The sequence below is a fragment of the Chlamydotis macqueenii genome, chromosome 2, assembly GCF_036417535.1.
Source record: "Chlamydotis macqueenii isolate bChlMac1 chromosome 2, bChlMac1.mat, whole genome shotgun sequence".
Lineage (NCBI taxonomy): Eukaryota > Metazoa > Chordata > Aves > Otidiformes > Otididae > Chlamydotis > Chlamydotis macqueenii.
In genome coordinates this window covers 6,344,987-6,365,250 of record NC_141557.1, presented here as the reverse complement: position 1 = coordinate 6,365,250, position 20,264 = coordinate 6,344,987, and the positions used below count along the sequence as shown (strand labels likewise).

Here is a 20,264-nt window from a genome sequence, read left to right as displayed (position 1 = left end):
GGACAAGCAGTGAACTTGTATTCCCAGGAGAGAGGAGTGCTAACATAGCAGAAAGGGGGATGTTACAGAACACACTAAAACACCGCCAAGTATTTCTCCAGAATGCTGAAGCTGGTACAACAGACAGCTGTTGAACAAAACTTGCGTTCGGCACTGATTAAAGAAAATCTTGCAGTCCCCAGGAAATCCATCAATCTTGAGCCCCACAGCTGCAAGAAGTACAGAGTTGCTGCTTAGGGAAACTGGTTGTTTAGTTATAAAAGGAAATACCACTACCCAGGTCATGGCTCTGCCAGGTAGTCCCTACTGGTTTGTAAAACCAAAGCATGGAAGACTCCTTCTAGCAGCAGAAGCAGCACACAGTTACCTTTATTGCCTGTGTAACATCTGCATGAAGTGACAAGCAGACACGGTATAAATCCATGCACAACGGGTACATAAATGTCTCTTAGAAATCTTTCAGAAGAACAAGAACAGTTTGTAAGCTGGTACCTCTATGACCTCATGAGCTACATTTCTGATTTACAAACTCAATTTTTTTTTTTAAAGCTGGTATTTTAAAATGGTTTAGAAATGCTTCTTTACTTGAATACTAAGTGAATTAACTTATTTCACAATAAAAATATAGTTTAGTTCTATTAAATTTTCTTCTGAAAATAAATGTTTCTATTTTTCTGCTATGACAATAAATTACAACGTATCACAAATGTAGGCTTTAAGCAGATATATAAATAAGCAGGAATTAAGTGTTCCACCTATAGTTTAACTGAATTCAAGGCATTTAGTAAGAGATAAGCTGAAGGTGCATTTATAATCCAAACTCAATTTGTCAAGGTAAATACATATAACTGAGGCAGATGTAATAGGAGTTAATGCTGTGGTACTTGTATGTAGGATAAGTATTCATGAATGATCTGTTCCTCTTCCTCCAGTGTTAAATCCAGATAATCCTCTTCATGTTCAGGAATATCCTCCAGGATTTCATTGACTGCATCAGTCTCCATGTCTTCGTCTGCTTGTGAACTGGAAGAACCTTCCAACAAAGAAAAGCAGCAGTGAATTCAAAGGAGCTGGTACTTTCCCTCTTTCACTGCTCTGCGAGTCTGGTACTGTAAAACTATCTCAGTTAAAATAGCTCTGCAAAGGATGTGGCAGGGCGGCAATTCTTCCTGTTATTTAAAGCTGTAGGAAGGCCCTTAGTTGTAGAACAGGGATCACTACAGCTCTGACAAGTAACAGAAGACAGAGAGTAGTGCAAGTTTCCTCTTTGCTAAATGGCAAGTATCAGTTACAGTTCTACCACTAAGGGACACGAGGAAGAAGTCTGTGGTCAAATCAGCTGACTAGACAGCAGAGATTTGAAACAAACTTCCTAGCAGTCATAACTTAGATATTAGCAAGCCAAAAAATCATCATTATCAATGGTAGGTCCAGGGAACATTCCGCAGCAACTTAGTACTTACTCTCTGAAAGAGTACAGGCAGGGAGAAGCTAGTTTGTTTTTAAGAACTGGTGTGAGAGAGCGCAAGTACAGTTAGGTGGGAGAAGCTAGAATTGTTTGTGGGCTCGAGAAGGCCGTGTGTTCCCCATGGGGAAGTGAAGACGCAGACACCCAAGGCCTCCAGCCTTGTGTGCCAAAGCCGCAGCCCACGCAGCAGCCGTTTTCTGCGAGCTCCTCCCAGGAGGCCTCTGAAGGTTACCCCTTTCTTCTGGGATGCCATTCATCCACATTACACACAGCCCGCAGCTGATATGCATCCCTCGCGGTTCTGTATATGGCTGTTGCTGACTGCCGGGGCTATAGCTTATCTGGGGTATATGGATGCCTTGCCTGTAGCTATGTTACTAATAAAAGTAGCCTGGGGCATTACTCAAGGACCCCTACCAGTATTTAATCGTTTAGTACAAGAGCCAGAACAGCCTTCCCCCCCTCCCTCTCCTCTGCCTGCTGTATGCAACGTTTTTTACCTGCAGACTCTGTGGGTGAGTCTTTTGATGAAGTTGATTCTTCTGATGGACTGGACCCTTCCGAAGACAGCTGCAGCGAAGCAGGAAGAACTCCCCCATAATGAGCAAGGGTTTGTGAAGCTAAGTAGATGTTGCCTTTAAAGACCTTTAAAGCTTGCTCTGCTGACTCACGGCTGAAACCCATATACATCAGCTACAGGAGGGGAAAAAATAAAACAATTAAAAAAGAGAAATAAAAAAAAAAAATCTGGAGAAATCCAAGCTTATTCAGCACCAGGGCCTGACAGGAATCTGACTCCGCATCTGCCAGTCATTCCTCTTACACAGAGGAAAGTGCTGCATGCCAGGAATTCCAGGACACTGACTCTGGTTTACTGGAACAGTTAACAACAGGGCAGTGACCTATTAAAAGAATGGGGATGTTGAGCAGAATCAAGAGCCTCTTGTTTAAGATCAGACCAATTCTTTTCCCGTTTTTCAAAAGGAAACTTCAAAGCACTCCAGCGTATCAGGAGGGCGCCCGTGCTATTTATTTTTTCTAGGCACTATAGTTTTTTTGCCTGTCTGACATAAATTACACAGCCACACTGACTACTGCAGAGCTTTTCAGATGTCCTGTGACGAGAAAGACACATTCCAGCTCTTTCCCTTGTGTGCTGCAATGTTTATAGACTTGAGTGAATTCCTCATTTGCTGTCTTTTTTGGGATAGAGCATTAGAGTGCCCAGACTTCCCTCCACGTGACAGGTTAGTTTAACAGGCAGGCAGTAGAGATGGATTACATTTTAGTCTGATTGTGACTTCACCGGGAAGAGCAGATGACAGACAGTGGAAGTGTGACAGCTTGAGTGACATGGGTCAAAAAAAAATGTGTGCAGCTTTGCTTAAGGAAGATCTGGTGTGTTTGAAGGTATAATTCAGAAACAAGACAACCAACTCCTAAAGAAGCAAAAGGTCTAACTTACTTGATCAATACTTTCCTGGGAAACCTGGAACTGGTCCATGGCCACAGAATCATCATCGTCATCTTCCAATAATAACTCTGGATTGTCAAGAATAAACTACAATAAACCAGAGAGGGATCAGAATAGAACAAGAGAAATAGAACAGTCCTCGGTATGGATATGTATTTAGCCCAATAGTTGATAGAAGCAAACCTCAGCCAAGTTAAATGATACCTCGTTCATTGGGTCAGGAAGTGGAAATTCAGTCATAGAATCATAGAATTACAGTTCAAAAAAAGGTAGCTATGAACTAATGAATATAGACTACAGAAAATAAGAATCTGCTATACAATAAAAAGAAAAAAAAAAAGCCACCCCTCACACTTAAGGGTTTTTTTTTGTACGAAAGACCTACTCCTGAAAATCACTTACTTTAAAGGCTTGGTCCAGGTTCCCTTGTGTATTATGAAGGGCTACCTGAGCAGCTCTCTCTGAATAGCCCATACTTTTCAAGGTGTTTATGTCTTCCAGTCGCTGCCGTCTTTTAGCTCTCTCCTCCCTCCTTATCTGGGCCTTTTCCTGCAAGAACAAAGCCACTGCAAAGCTCACTGTGCATGGGAATGCGTCAGCCCTCCCCTGTGCAGATAGGATTTCTTGGATTTACTTCTTCCAGTTTGAATCTCTTGAGGAAAAGGGATTTTTAAATTTTTTTTAAATACAGACTGTGCTGCCAGACACTCGTTACTAAATATGCATTTCCATGAGCTAGCACTGTTGCCATACTTCCGCTCTGCAGACCAGATCTTACGCCATCACAGCTATTATAGGCCCTGCGTGGTAAGCGGTAAACCTGTCTGGCAGATGGACCTGTAGACAAGACACTTGCCAAGGACATACAGTCAGAACTGGGCATGTGGCCAGGAAGTTCTGCTCAGCCTTTCTCTCAGTCATTTCACTTTCATGTCCACATTTCACTGTTTGAAGTCTAGAAGTGCCACCTCAGCTTACCAAATATAACTTCTGGCACTTCAGATCTGGACAACATCATCTTCACTGCAAGTCCAAAGCCATAATGCAGTCTAGCTTGATGGTTACCCTCTTAGCACTTCATTGTGCAGCCTCTTGTCTTTCAGACTAACCAAGCCAAGGAGTGGCAGCCTGATCATGGTGGTTTTGTTTCCATATAGAGCATTGCTGGCTAGCAAACACTCAAGCAAAGTCTTCCTATGCACTTCTGTAGCACAACCACAGGTTGTTGAGCTTCCCTTGTTGTATTAAGTTTTGTTTTCAAACTTATGGCAGCAGATGTCAAACTGTTAATTACACTAACAGTGCCAAAGCAGGATAATAAAAAAATGTAACACCACGTTGCACTAGTCACACAAAACATGATCTTATGGACACCCCAACTAATATGATCCTTGATTTAGCACTTTCACGGCACCATACCTCTCTCCTGTTGGTAATAAGATTGGCAGCGTGCTCCACATTCCCATGGCATGCTCGCAGGGCAAGGCGAGCTTCCTGTTCCGAGAATCCCAGGAGTGACAGGCGATCAACTTTATCAGGATCTATGGACAGCTCTTCATATAAATGAGATGCCTGTATATAGAAAGAACAAAATGATACTACTTCCACGGTTGCTAACACACAAAACAAAAATGTCTCCCCATTTTTCTCAGTCAGCAAGGAACAGGGAGAAGGTGCAAGACAGAGCCCAAACACAGGAGCTAGTGTGAATGGCTCAGAAGTTTTACCGAATGGTAAATGTCTTACCTTCTGAATATAATCAGCCGCCTCCTTTTCTCTGCCACTGTGATAGTGTCCTATCCCTTGGAGGAGGTAAAGCCGTAGAAATAAAACCTTCTCACGACCATAGCTTCCCTAAAGAATTGTTTAAACAAGGGAGGAGCACATGGGTAGAAGCATATGGTAGAACATAAATCCATTATCAAGAGAACACTTCCGACATTTAAAGAAGACATCGACGCTTAGCATGCAGACAAAGTATCCCACTTAAACCACTGATGATGTCTGTGCATATAAACACACGTTTGCCATGACCTTTGTGTCAGGTCCAATGCTTTCACTATGCTGACAGTTACACAGCTAGATTACAGGCTGAGGAGACAGAAGAAAACTTTCAACTTCTACAAGTCAGTCTTGTAATACTTGAACAATAACTGAATACATGGAGGAAAAAAAAGTCATACTAATTAAATCAAAATCAGCATACTTTGATATCAATAAGTCTTTCATGGTTCTCCCCATAGCACCTCTGGAAGCATCTATGCGCTGTGGACAGCTTTTTCTCTGCATCATCCAGGCAGTCGAGCTGCTCCAGGCGGAAATAGCACCACACGATATCCAGCTGCAGTACTGCATAGTTATCAACGGTATTCAGCAGTTCCGTGCTACACTCACTGGAAAGGAAAACAATGAGTTTGTTTTTTTTGAGGAAGAGGTTGTTTGTTTTTTCCCCACACTTTTTAACACTAATGAAACTAATGGTATCACTACATCTCAAAGAGTTCCAGTAGTCACAACTCATTTTGTCACTATTTAAGACAGCATCTCCTTAAAGGCAGAAAGGAATTAAACCCTGTGTAATCTTTGAGAGGACAGAGAAACTGTCTTCCTCGGTGCACGTGAACATACTGAGTCCTGTGCCAATCTCTCTGCATGTGCATACAAATGAGAAACAGATGGGGACAATATTACTTTTGGGGATCTCAAAAGAGCAATTTAGGGCTCTGACTGCTGACAGGAAGCTAGTTTACCTGGAGAAACTCTGGTATGGTTACTGACCTCAGTTATCTGCTCCACCTTTTACAAGAAATGTTTACTTCACAGGAGCAATTGCAAGAGTATCTGTAACTGTCTCTCAAGCTAATGCCATTTATAGCCTTGTACATGAACATTGACAGTTTCTGTTTATGTTGATAGGAAAGATGAACTTGCCCCATGGCAGTATCTGTTTCAGCTGTTCTACACGAAGCCACCTGTCACTGCAAGTCAGAGCCTTTGTCCACTGTTTCCCATCTACAGAGGGAGTGTGAAGTAACCCCGGGAAAAACAAGTCGCGATTTATACGCACGGGCAGAGCTAATGCTGTTCCTGTATTTGACTGAGTGTAAAGAGAAACACAAGGACTCAAAACGTTTCTTACCAGAAATGTTTATCAGCATCCAACAAATATGGCAGTGCTATTTCATATTCTTTCTTCTTCATTAACGCTCTGCCCTTCTCATGATAACCCATTGCCAGCACAAGTGCCTAGGAAAACAGATGAACACTTTTTTTTTTTCCTGCACCTCCCCAACTCACTTATATGACTAAAAAAATATCCAGGTAATCCACTGAAGTCTTTTTTCTTCCTAGAAAAACACCATTGTATCAGTTTTGTAAGAGCAGTACTATTTCACATCACTTCATAATTTTGTCCCACCTGCTAATGATATTGTCTAATTAAAAGCAATGAATGTTACTGACACATGAAACATTGCACTGAGTTTATAAGAATGCAACCCTAGATAGATTTTTCAATGATGAGTGATAAAAAGCTAAGTATTTTTCTGGGTGATACACTTCCTGACAGCATAAAAGTTGTTTTGCCTTGCTATTACAGCTATCTTGTAAACCTAACAATTCACTTCCTCAGAACCGAATATTAAATTTTGAATGTGGCAGGAAAACAGTCTAGTCCCTGCAGTATGACAAATGGAAGCGTAAGTAATATTTTTGGGTAGAAACAACCTGTAATATTTCTTCTCAACCATGTTCAATACTGATGAAATCTTGTGCACTTGAACATCTGATGCTTTAACTCCTCAGGTGAATTGCTACTTTCAGCACTTCATCAGAACAGCGTGCATTGTGAGAATGGACAGTTGTTATTCCAATCATCCAGAAACTCCAGATGCAGAAAATACAGTTTACCTCAGAAGCAGCTCGGGCAGCACTTAGCAAACACTGGGCCTGCTCATTTCTTCCTGAGGTATTTTGGATTTTTTTTTTGTTGTTACTGGGTGCAATTCCAAGTATTTGTAAAGATTTTTGTTTATCTTCAGAATATCCATTAATCTTAAAAGACAGCATCTAGCACTATTCTTCCACTTCAGCAGCAAACATCACTCCTACTGTAATTCAGTCCGTGCACCCAACTAAAGATATTTTAAATTGAGAATGTGGAAATTTCTTGAATGGTGAACAAATTTAAGTTTCATAAGGGCCATTGTGCAAAAGATTTCAAAACTATTTTAAAAGAGTTTGACTTTGAGAGACTCATCAAGTTTCCAACTGAAACTGAGGCCTAACAAACAAGTTATTTTCACGTTGTTCTTGGGCACCCAAGGATATAACACAGTTAAAGTCCACCTTAAAACACAAAAATAAGATATGGATCACACAGAGGTCGATACAAGATTAGACCTGCAATTAGATCAGCAATCAGAGGTCTCTCTCCAGATGACTGAAGTATTCTGAATTGTAGAGTTCTACTTCAATTTTATTTCAAAATTATTTCTACTACTGAACACAGGGTTAAAACCTGTCCTGGTTCCGGCTAGGATAGAGTTAATTTTCAGCTGAGCTGGGAGAGGAGCTGGAGCTGGTGGCACCTGTGGCTGGGGGACACAGCTGTATAGTTTACTAATTAGCCAACAGCTGGGACAGTTCACCCAAATTGGCCCAAGGGCTGTTCCATCCCATGTGACATCTGCCCAGTACATCAGTGGGGATGGTGCTGATGGGAGGTTTATACTACTTGGGAGGGAGCTGGGCATCAGGATCCACTGTGACCTACTGTACTATAAACTACACACTTAAGTATTTTCTGGTTTTGGGTTTTTTTTGTTTGTTTTCCATCTCTGTTTTCTTTTCCTCTGTTTTCTTAAACAGTTTTTTTTTTCCTCAACCTATGAGTTTTGCCTTCTTGTCTTTACTGATTCTCCTCCCTGTCCCACTGTGAGGGGCAGCAAGCCACTGTGTGGCATTTTAGCTGCTAAGTGGGGCTAAACCACAACAGATTTCCCAAAAAGTCTGACTGTATTTCAATCCATATTTGAAATGCTTCACAAATCAAACTTTAACAAGCTGTCTTAGTAACTCCATAAGATACTGTAACCTACCTTTTTAGCTTGAGGAGGAATCTCGATTGACCTTCCAGTTTGATTAGCTATATCTAGATACGGAACAGAATCTGGATCCAAGTACTCCTCTGAAAGATAAGGAAAAAGTAGTTTAAATGTTAAGTACCACCTTCAACAGAGTAACTTTGCTGTTGTAAGATTATGTCAGCAAGTACATGGTTAAACAAAAAACCAACAAAAAAATCAGAATTGCATATAAAGGCTGCATCTGTGTTTCAGACCAACCTACCAAAAATGGCCCTGATCAGATAAACAGGAGGAACTTTTAGAACGGTCACCAAGAAAAAGGCCCTGTTCATCCAGAAATTTAGACACATTAGAAGTTACATGAATTGTAAGGATTTTTTTTTTGCAGAAGACAAAACACCTACATTTGACACAATATAACATTTGAAATGCTTTATCAAATAAAGCACAGAATATAAAGAAAAACACAACTAAGAGTAGTTGATAAAATTGAAAACCCCCAAATTACAGTTCAGAGGTGTAACATCTTTAATGCTTATCACTGAACTATCAGTTTTGTTTCCACTTCCACCTGGCTTAAAAGATGCTTTTCTTGTAAACAAAAAATAGTTAAGCAGGAGTTTGCTAGATTAAAAGCTTCTGCCCTCCAATTTTTCAGATTAAACAAAAGGCTCGTTAAACCTGTTCTACACTTCACACAGAACCTTCAGCTTGGGAGCCCATTATGGATGCCACTCTATACTCTGCCTGTAACTTCTGACAGTTAGCGGCAAATACTTTAAAGATGGCCTATGCAGGATTCAAGGGCTGGGGTCTAAATCATCCCTTAAATCCATACAGGGAATAACTTTGTTCATTTGTTCAAAATCTTATATTATAGTAAGAAAGAGTCTGTCACAGACCATTAAAAGCAGCTTTGTTCAGGTGTTTTTGCATTTGCAGGAATTCATTACATACTCAGTTTCACAGTTTCTTGTTTGTAGATTTTTGAAACAGAATAGAGAAGTGATTTAAACAGGCCATCTGGCAATGCAGTTCACCAATACAACCTCATTTTGAAATATTGTTACTGTTAAATGGACTATACCCCTTTAACTTAATCCACAGTTGCCAGCAATCAACACTGAATGCCATGAGAACAGAACAGTCACATTACAGATGAGAATGCCAAGTGAGCTGTTCTGCACAACGAAACCATGGTTACACACAGCCATGTCTGAGGCAAACTACAAAAAAGCATGTAGTGACTTATAATTCATTATTCCACTGTGCTTATGTCTACAATAAATTTAAAGCCTGTTCTCAAGAGTCGCCAGTCCCGTAACTGTCAAGTGCCAATTAATTAATAATTGATTCTTATTATATCCTTCTCAAAGTACCAAATGTTTTCTAGCATTCTAGTTGTGTAAGAAGAGTTAGAGTAGAAAAGGAAGTTTCAGTCAACTCAAAATTCAGTATTCAAGTAGGTAGAAACCTATGAAAGTATAAACTGAAATCCAGCCATGGATGATTTTTGATGTGCAACACCCATCTCTCCCCCTCCTCATAAACCCCCCCCCCAGCAGCCCCCTTTACCTCTCTCTGCTAGAATTTCCAAACCCTTCTTAGTTCTTTGCATCTTGTCATTGATTTCTTTTTCTTTCTTGCATTGAAGTTCTTCTTCCTGAACTTTTCTTTTAGTTTCCTCATCACTCTGTTCCAGTTGAAGCACCATCACTTTTGCATTGTGTGTTACACCCTGGTCTTCAAGGGTTTTGCCTGCAAAATAGAGTATGGTGAATACAATCCAAATACTCTATTTGTGAAGAGAGACCATTTTACATTGTACCACCATTGAGGGGGAAAAAACCCCAACATCCACAAACAAAACAACCTGAACAGCCCCTTGCCTTACTCATACTGCACTGAAGAACTACAGTAATTATTAGACTCAAAAACTCAATCAAAACCCCTGACAATTACTGACATATTTGGCAGAAACTCAAAAATTGGAATCACACTTGCATCTTAAAAGTACTTTTAAAATTATTAGTGTTTCTCTGCTTGCTTTTTTCAAAACGTTTAAAAAATACAATTGTTTCTATTTCAGTTAATTGATCTTCAGGCAAAAAGTAGAATAACAACAAGTCCAGGATCATACATCACAACAGTAACAGGGCAGAGGATCTGGGAATTGAATCTGAGTTCCTATTGTCAATTCCATGGCTCTAATTCTGGCATATTCTAAGGGAAATCATCATCATTAAGCCATCAATAAAGAGAAAGCTGCTGTCACCACTTCCCACAACATGTCTGACAAGTTGAACATGTGTAAAGCATTACAAAGAGTTTTTGAATGTGCTGTTAAACAATATGATTTTTGAGGAAATTTAGAGTTTCTCTTACATGTGCAATTTCAGTGTTTCAACACCTGAAAAATGGATTTTCAACGTTCGTTACAGTATTTCTATAACTGCTCTAAGATTTTTGATCATTGTAATTTATTATCTGAATTGATTAGTATTAATTTCCTGTAGAGCCGAATCTGACAAACATAACTGCTGTTCCTTGGGAATTTCTGAAATTAACAGAATTGCAAGACTTCTGAGAATCGGTAAACTAGAAAATTATCATAAAAGCATACTTAACTAGAAATACATACCCAGGTCAAGCTGCTTCTTATTTATGATTATTTTGATAGCATTTTCTTTTAATGCATGTTCCTGTGCTATCCTGTGAAATAAATAGTTTCATCCATGAATATAAGTTTGTAAGGCTATATAGTATTTCTGTTAGAATAGCAATAAAACTTAAAAATGAGTATGCTTGTAACTGGCTTTAAGCTTTTGCTATGGAAGGCTGCTGGAAGTAAAACAACATCTTCAGAAAGCTCTGTGTACCATATAGGGAAAATCTGGGATACAGAAAGGGAAAAAGCAAAACAGACAGAAAAGAATCTGATTTTATTAGGCTTAAAAACATAAAAGAAAGAGAAGCCAATGTTCACTGTTTAGAAGACCTGCCTAGTTAGATTTGGAATACTGATCACTAGTGCCTTCTCAGGTACTTGCTGGGGATTTACAGAGAGCTATCTTCTTTCACAGCTGCAACTTTCCTGTTTTCCAGCTGTTAAACCACAGCTTCTTACACGAGGAACTGCCCTACAGGGACACTGGACATCCTATTCAGACACACTGAACAAACATATATGCCAAGAAAAAGGTCAATTGAACAAACAGTGATCTGTTTGTCTTTTTTTTAGTACTGTATGGCAGCATGCTATCTCATAAGAGAAGAATCAAGGGTGATTACACTTACTGTGATCGGAGCTCCTTGCCTGTGATGAACAGGTTAGTTTCCAGTGGGATTTTTCTGCTCTGTAGTAATCATATTGGGTGGGGGGAAAGAAGAGGAAAGGAAAAAAAAGCATGATCAAGATACTTTGGACATTTTCTTAATTAATTGTTTTACAACAACTACAATTTCTTTTTCAAATAATAATCATGTTAACAGGGTTGTGGTTGGGCATACATATTAGCAGTTTCCATGTAGGGAGTCTTGTACTTGTTATACAGTGCTAAAAATAAGCATTATAACAGCAGAAGATTCAGAATTAGATAAATCTAAATTCAGAATCAAACAATTTAAACTGACTAATTTAATTATGCTCTTCCATTCTTAACTCTGCTTTGTAATTACGCCACTCACCTGTGACTGGCTAAATTATTATTAATTCCTATTAGTGTCTTTGGTCCTAGATTAGATAAACTGGAATTTTAAATTAATTAATTCCCCTAGGTCCCAACACATTGTAAAAAGGAATTACGAAACTATTTGTTTGTTTTAACTGCATGGCAATCACTTAACATCCTCTACTCTTTAGCCCATCACATTCCCTGGTAATTATTTTTCACTACAAGAGAGAGAACAATTATGATTGTGTGTTGTGTTTTTGCAAGAGGATGCAGAAAGGATCCTTATGAAACACAGGTTTCCATCTAAGATCTTCTAGGGAGGAAAAAAAAAATAAAATAAAAAAAGAAATCATCGCCCTTTTCCAGAGTGAATATTCATTTCTGTGGCTGATGACTACAACACTTAAGCGCCCCTAAATAGAGAAGTTCTCTTTCACTGTTATCAGAGTGGATGAAAACACACGGCATAGGGAAAGATGCTGCTCCGGCACATGATCAAAACTAGGGAGTGTTCAGGATTGCTGTTGTGCTTGCTAAACGATGTTTTTAAGGTGAAAATATTCCCAGTTAAGAGGCTTTGTTTTAGTAAGAACCTAACCAAAGGCCTATCCTCTGTCCCATGACCAATCTGCACAGAACACTGCACATCCCTGTGGTTGAATCCTCTCAATCTTCAAAGCAGAGGAGCTGTATCCAAAATGCCATTTGAGATGGGTCCCTGGATCCACAACAGCACAGTGATATTCGTATGCTAACTCAACTTCAGGTATTCTACAGCTGAAAAAATACATCTGCTCTTTACCTCTAATATGAACAGTTATGTCAGAAGGAATCAAACTGAATCAGACAGACACTTAAATCTAATTTACTTTTCTTAATTGAAAGATAAATTCTCATTAAATCCTAAAGGGAAGACAGTTACTGATCTCCCAATGTTATATTTCTTTGCCATAATATTCCCACATACCTGGGAAACTGAAATATACCTGCATAATCCCCCCCCCGCCCCCCGTATTTTATACATTTAACATAGATCTCATACAATAAACCTGAAAAAGTGAAAATATTTGCATTAGATATATATCTAGAACTCAAAAAGCCATCAAAGTAAAGCTACTTATCCTGACTTTTCTCCAATGTCACTTACTTTTCTACGAGGCAGATATATATCAAGTCTCGCAATCCCAGTCACTTTAAAATTTTCATTTCCTGTTCCACGCTCAATTGCTTTACATCGTATTTCTTCAAGCATATTCTTGGTATCGTTCTCATTGATATTCAGCTTGGATGAATATTTTTGTACAAGCTCCTAAGAAAACAGCAAGAAAAACTGGGAAAATGCACCAGCAGTATGACATGGAAGATGCATGACATCAACTCAGAGTGAATATTTACCTTCATCTCTTCACCAGCTTCTTTTTTTTCATTTGTATATGGTGGTTTCCATAGCTGAATTTTGTCCTCTCTTAAGCAACTTGTCAGTTTTGCTATTAAATACTTCTTTTGTGCCATTCTTTTAAAACAAAAGCACAATTGGAAGGGAAAAGAAAGAAAAAGAATCAATCTTTCAATACAGCTTTCCTGTACTAAGATACTGTACTTTTTTAAGAAGTCCAAGTGATATTTTGGAATTCTGGAAAAAAAAAAAAGAAAAGTTGAGTATAAAATCCATTCCATGCATTTTGGTGAGGAGGCGAACCTGAATCCAAACTAATATAAAAAAATCGGAAAGGGGAGTGAAACCTGGATTGCAATAGGGATAATTCAGAAGCTGCTTCTTGCCAATTCAAGACAAATGAAACCTTTTCCTGACCCCTCGTGTGAGTTGGATTTTCATCAAAACCCATTATTCAGTTCTGCCCTGCCCTGGACAGGGCTGCTCAATCCACTCCCCCTCCAAGATTTGTCCTTGCTGTACCTCTGCCTGCCTGCTTCTCCCACTTCCCTACTTTAACAACCTTTCTGTCCACACAAGTGGACAGCTGAACATTAATTATTGCTCTCTTTGGGAGGACAGAGAGTAAGTTTCAGGAGGGAACATCTCAGAACTATGGAGAACCATGACAAGACCATAAGGTAAAGCTCACAGCTCTCCAGCAAAGTGAAATCAGCTAGAGCACAGAGCTAAAAGCAGACAACGATCTCGCCTCCCCAATCTCAAATAATTTGTCAAGCAAACAAGTTTAATAGTATCATAAAATGGTACTGTAAAATTCTCGTTTCACAAAGACCGAACAGCAGGGTGCCACTTTTCATAGCCCAAGAGACACTCTTCCTGCTGCAGAGCTAGAACAGGCACGTGGGGCACAGCAACATAAAGTGCAGAGGCTGGGATCAGAGATGAAACGTACCATAAATCTGCACCAGGCATTAAAGTAGCCATCACTGGGGAGAAGATGACAGTGAGCTGAAGAGAGCAGCTCCCTGGCTCACAGCTAACAGTTCAGGCAGAATTCATCACCACAGGTTATTCCTATTCAGCTCAGAGAAAGCAGCAGGCTCTGTGAGTGAATCAGCATGCCCCTGAAAAAAAACCTCCCAAGAAACAGGGAAGGCAGAGGGCAAGGCAAGGTGGGTGCAGTTACCTCAACAGGAAAAAAAAAAGAAAAAAAAAAAAAAAAAAAAAAAAGGAAATCTGTGTGTTTTTTAAAGCATGTGAGATTTTTGGCTCTTGGACACTAGGAATCACATGGTAGATGTAATTTAATTTATAGAGAAAAGCATTTAAAATGTTGGCATATATGCACTAAGGCTGGCATTGAAATTTGATCAATCAGTTTCACTTTTCTTTCTGAGTGGTTTCATTTTCTCATTCTTGTTTACTAGCACATAGCTCTCAGCAAAAAAGGGGACAGAAAAGAAGAATGAAACATTTCTATCAATTTTTCCAGTTTCAAAGACTGTTTCTTCCTTGGAAAAACACTATTTGAGAGCAAAAAGTGCAGGCAAACATCCAGTATGTGGTAAGTTTGCTGGTAAACCTTACCTCAACCCCAGCATTAACAAGCTACAAAGACTCTCTGAACACTGCAAAGACAATAGTCCCTTCTAAAGAGGAGTCAGAAGGATTAACTGAGCAAGTGGATAGTGTAACGATCCTTCCTGTCTGACTGCTATGATTTGTATAGCGTCTGGTCCAAACCAGGAAAGACAACCACGCACTCTTTTTCTTGCTGGGATGATGTTGTTGTTATTCTAGGGCCAAAGCAAAACGCAGCATTTGCAAAGCAGAAAGCAACAAATATGCTCAAATTTCAAAAGACTGCATTGAAGTTACTAATGCAGCTTTCCCCCTTCTCCAAAACATGCCAGGCAAGTCTGATGATCAATCTGTAACCATAATTTTCCCACTTTCAGGTTATGCTGAAGAATCATTTTCTAGCTATAGTTCTACTTAACATTAACTTGAGAAACAAAAAAGACACCCACAACTTTGAAGCATCCAGATGAAGTCTAAAACTGCAACCTACACTTAAAAAGACTATAACTGTAAATATGAGTGGCATTTATAAACTGGTCATTTACCTTCTTAAAGCTTTAGAAGTGTGTGATTTCTTACTAAGCTATTAAAATAGAAAACACTACTGGAGTTTCCAAGTAAACTTATTCTTTCCAACCCTCTATTAAAAAAAAAAATGCTTTCACAAACACAAAAGCTATCATTTCATATGTAACACTTCTAACATTTATCACAAATTCCTCTTTCACCTTAACTAAATTGGACGAGAACCCTTAGCAAAAACATTTATGACTGACTTTTCCATCAGCCAACACCACAAGTGCTGCTGACACAATCTCACTTTCGGTATCAGTTTAAAGGGACTTTCTCACAACTAATCTGAGTAAACAATCAGGGGTATTTCCCAAGGGCCATTTTGAATGTGAGACTGAGGTTTGGTAACTAAAATGTCATCCTCTACAGCCACTTAGTCTTACACATGACATCAAAGAAAACAACTACAGAAGTAAGGTTCAAAAGCCAAATTTTGGAGGGAAGGAATGGACGATTCTGAGTGATTTACCAACAAAACTGTGCATTATTTTTTCCTAAAAACAAGCTACCTGGCCCAATTACACTACATCCCTTCATGGCTAAAGCAGGGGTAAGAGACTGAAGCAGCATCAGGTGCTAAAAATCCACGAGCCAGAAGCTCAACGAAAGGATGGAAACCCAAACACTCCCAGGTCCTGGGGGCCCTCAGGCCTCCCCAAGCGCACATCCAGTCCTTCCCCCACCACAACACCACCACCGACCCCACCCCAGCCTCAAGCCGCCGCTGCCACTGGGGGATTTTAAGCACGGCCACGAAGCCGCCGCCCTTTTGGGTGCCTCCGAAACACGGCGGCCGCAGAGCGCTCGGGCCCCCCGAGCAGGAGCCTCCCACGGCGGCACTGATACAACCGGCCCCTACTTCTCAGCGGGCAATCCCGAGGCGGCCGGGCCCAGCTGGGGGGAAGGGCGCTCCCCGGCACTCCCCAGGACCGGGCACCCACCTGCGCCCCGTGCCGAAGGCCGTGCCTCGGGGCCCAGGCTGTCTCTGAGGGGAGCTCAGACCCTCACCGCAGCTGCTCCCCCTTCGCGGGCTCGGCACCGGGACTGGCGGGGGCCGCCCACCCCGAGGCGAAGGAACCGGCAACGGCCGCAGCGGCACCGCGGGCCCGAGCAACGGCCGGGGGGCGGGGCCAGGCGCGGGGGGGCGCAAGCCCCGCCCCCCCGGCACTGTCGCGCGCTTACCTGCGCACTTTCCGGGAGCGAGGCGGGGCCTGTGTGCACGTCACAGCAACCGTTTAATTGTCGGGGGAGAGAAAGGTTCCTACGGGAGCCCGGAAGGCGCGGGGTAAACGGGAGCGAGGCGGGTGCTCGTCACGTGGTTGAAGCCACGCTGCAGCCGCCATCTTAGCGTCCTGCCCTTACTTGGAGCCGAGGGGTTGTTGGTTTTTCTGTCGCTCAGTGGCCGGTGGCTGCTGGCCCCGTAGTGTTTGGTAGCCCAGCTGGGTTTGCTCGTTCCCCGGGAGGTGGTGGTGGGGGTCCCCAAGGCGCTCGGCTACCTGTTGGGGACTGGAGGAGGTTGAGTGTGCTGCAGCCTCTCCCTTTGTGAGGAGAAAAAGGGCAGAAATTGCTGTCAATGTTGAGAGGGAGCACTTCCTAAACGGCTGAGGTGCTGTGAGGGGTGCCAGGGAGGATCAATCTGTGAATTTCTTTTTTTTTTTTTTTTTTTTCTTCTGTGCTCTTGAGGGCAGTAGTGTTGAGGGTGAGCTTTTTGTCCGTGGGCTTTTATTTCCCCTTCAGGGCTGGTGGGCAGGTTCTTGCCTGGTTTTGGGGCTGTTAAAAAATTAACCTGGCTTTGGAGATAGGAGTGGAAGAATACATGGTGTGTCTGTGGGGGAAATCTGGCTGAGGTGGTGTTGGAGTGGCCCTTCCAGTCCCCATACTGGCCTGGAGTGGGAGCAGGGTATAAGGGTACACAGGCATTTGGCTGTACAACATAGGCTGCTCAGTGTTGTATTTGTAAGCAAGGCCCTCAAAGGGCTCCCTTTTTGTTGTCCTAAAAAAACAAAAACTGTTCTTTAACTCATGTGAGTTAATTATTTCACGTGACCAGTTGCCCCAGCAGCAAAGGGATTTTATTCTAACTGCTCTGATGTATGACTGAAATAGTTGTGCTGGAATATTATTTATTCCGGAATGGATGGGACTGCAGGACTGTCCTTATGTAAAAGATTTTCTTTAGGCAGTGGTGCAGACTAAGTGGGGGTGACACATATCAGCTTTGGAAATGGGAACCTCACAGGTATCCTGAGCTTGTGAAGAAGACACCGAACTAGAATTTCAGGATTCCAGGCTCCCCTACATGCATAAATCAGTCAGGTTTGCCTACTGATAAAACAAGGGTAACCTTGCTTTTATGGCAGTCTTGAGTTCAGTGCTTGAGACTTAGCTAAAGCTATGGTAACAGAGTGATGAAAGTTACTGTCCCATGATCTCCAAACATGAGGAAGCTAACAGTAAAGGGTTTTTTAAATCTGATGCACTTGAGAACTGGGACTTTCTGTATTTGAAGCTTTCCATTTTTTCCTCATGTTTCTTTGTTTTATTTTTACTACAGCTGCTTTAGGGAAAACTAAAATTCTCATTAGACGATGCTCTTGTGTGATAGTTCAGTCTCTTGAAATGTAAGTATAGCAACTTTTCTCATAACTAAAACTACTCCACTAACAAATCAAAATTTACTGAAATTGTTCTTCTGTAATGTCCTTGGATATTAAATTGAAAGACTTCTCTGAATGCAAAATGCCTTTTCTAAGTACATTCCAGTCAGCACAAAGGATAATAATGTGCTAGAGAAGCCTCAGGAAAGGACAAAGTGTTTGTATGAAAGGTTTTATGAAGGAGTGAGTTACTTAGTCCATGCATAAACTTGCACTGACTTTTAAATCAATGTATTCAAGGTCTATATTTAAAGAAGATAACTAATTAAAAGCACTTTAAAGTAAATCTAAAAGTGTTTGCAGAAAACAATATCACAAATTTAGTTCAAATGTGTTTATAGAGTAAGTGAGTGGCTTGATAAGGTTATAAACTTTCTGTGATACTGAGCAGGTGTCCCTGCTGCTTGCAGGGGGGTTGGACTGGATGACTTTTAAAGGTCCCTTCCAACCCAAACTATTCTATGATATTAAAAGCTTAAGTTGCATTCCCTGAAATGTTCTCAAGTGCAAGGATCTAGGCAAAATGATCTTGAATTAATTTTTGAATATTTTTAATAGTGGTATCTTGCTATAATGTTTTTTATTTTTTTACTTCTGGTTATTCCTTTAGCTTTATGTGGTCTACAGACTTGGAGATATAACAAAAATAACACTCCAGTATAATGATAGGCAGGAGTTCAAATCAGTATATTCCATAATCAGCAAGACAAGTAAATAAAAAGCTAATGTATACCACATACTTAAAAAAAAAAAATCGTCCTTTGATATTTCCCTCCAGGTAGTTTCATGTGGGCTGGTTGTTATCTAGTATTTTCTCAGTTATACCTATTGTGCGTATCTGTAATTTTTTTTTTTCTTTCTAATCTTTCTTCAAATACTGTAACCACTATTAAAGAAAAAAACAGCTATGATTCTCTGTTGATGTCTCATGCCTACCCAGAAATTTGAAAACACAATGAACACCTTTTCCCAAACCTGTGTCTTCATTCTGCTGCTTTTACTGAGGATGAGTGGAAAATTCTTCAGGAGTTCCTGCGGTGTACACATCGCTACTGGTAATAGCTGGACTGGCATGTAAGGGACAGGTGCCTGGTTACTTGCTGGTGGTGGCTGGATCAGCATGGAACACGACAGAATTTCGGTCTGAAACTGTTGAGTGGCATAGAGAAAATGATGTTTGGCCAGTGAAATAGTGTGATGTTTCACATTTTTTCAATTTTTGGGGACTTACCAAAGTACTGGGATACACTTAGAGGTGTGAACTTCCCGCAATGGAAGCATACATCTGTGCAGATGTCTCCAGGTGTATCCTCCATGAGACAATGGAAGTCAGTGGAATGGTGTGAAGGATTAATAGTTTGAAGTTGTGTTGGGTGCAAAGAAAATGGTTGTTTCTCTTAGAAATGGATAACACTGCTATCCCTTTGACAACAGGATTTTATTTGCACATTGGTATTAACTCTGTTTCCAAGATCTCCTATGAGGGGATGATTTATCTTTCTTGCTGAGAAGTGTTTGTGTCTAGAAGGATATAAACCACACCTGAGCATCTCTGGCATCTCTTTATCTTATTTATTTATTTATTTATTTATTTATTTATTTTTTTCCCTTGTCACCTTTTTGTGTGTGTGGATGGTGTGATTTTTGAGGCAGTGGTGGTAACCGGGGATGTGTGCTTGCAGACTGGCAGGAATCACGAAGAGCTTTGTGGGCCATCCACCTGATCCTCATTTTGCTGTCCTTTCAGGGCTCAGGTAGATATGGAATGGTTCAGAAAAGCCAGTGGCTGCCAGGTGTATATCTTGAAATTAATGTCATCATGAAATGGGGAGACATTTCAAGTCTCCAATTTTTCTGAAGCCTACATTTGAGAAAGAGACCTATCTGAATACTTGCAGCCAGAAGTGGGCAATATATAATTTGTGGTTTTGTTATTGAAAAACACCCACAAAAGAGGATCTCTTTCCTCTAAAGGTCTTGCAGGAGGGGAGACCAGTGATAACTACTCACTTTTTTTTTAAACTTAAACAGGTTTGTGGTGCAGTTGTGCCATAAGGAAAAACGGTAAACCCTCTCGATAAAAAAATAATTGCACAACTGCAGTTACATTTGGTAGTTGAAATGGCTGTACCCCCTTTGTGCACATACAGTTGTAACAGCAGAAAGAAGTGTTATACTTCTGGTAAGGAAGGTATGTTGGTAAACTGTATCGAGGAGCTAAGTAATTACTTCAGACTTTTTTTTTTGTTTTCTAATGAAATACTGGGGATGGATGGGAACCAACAATATGTTATTACAGAATTTATATATAAAAAAGATGACATTTACTAAGTCCCATTAAACTAACAATA

At 40.6% G+C, this 20,264-nt stretch overlaps 1 protein-coding gene across 3 annotated transcripts; it reads right to left on the bottom strand.

The window, feature by feature from the left end:
- Positions 1–353: 353 nt before the first annotated feature.
- On the bottom strand, positions 354–16,522 carry NUB1 (negative regulator of ubiquitin like proteins 1). Of its 3 annotated transcripts, none has more exons than XM_086741788.1 (15): positions 16,439–16,522; positions 13,099–13,216; positions 12,851–13,012; positions 11,327–11,385; positions 10,671–10,741; positions 9,605–9,787; positions 8,042–8,130; positions 6,082–6,188; positions 5,149–5,335; positions 4,689–4,796; positions 4,362–4,514; positions 3,345–3,491; positions 2,934–3,029; positions 1,969–2,161; positions 354–1,033 (listed from the first exon to the last, which is right to left on the bottom strand). In XM_086741788.1, exons 2-15 carry the CDS (start codon positions 13,213–13,215, stop codon positions 870–872), a joined length of 1,836 nt encoding a protein of 611 aa, XP_086597914.1. In that variant the 5' UTR covers position 13,216; positions 16,439–16,522; the 3' UTR covers positions 354–869. The 3 variants fall into 3 exon arrangements, with proteins under 3 accessions (XP_086597914.1, XP_086597911.1, XP_086597913.1); XM_086741785.1 differs by lacking the exon at positions 16,439–16,522 and adding an exon at positions 16,198–16,385; XM_086741787.1 differs by lacking the exon at positions 16,439–16,522 and adding an exon at positions 14,055–14,204.
- Between the last annotated feature and the right edge of the window lie 3,742 nt (positions 16,523–20,264).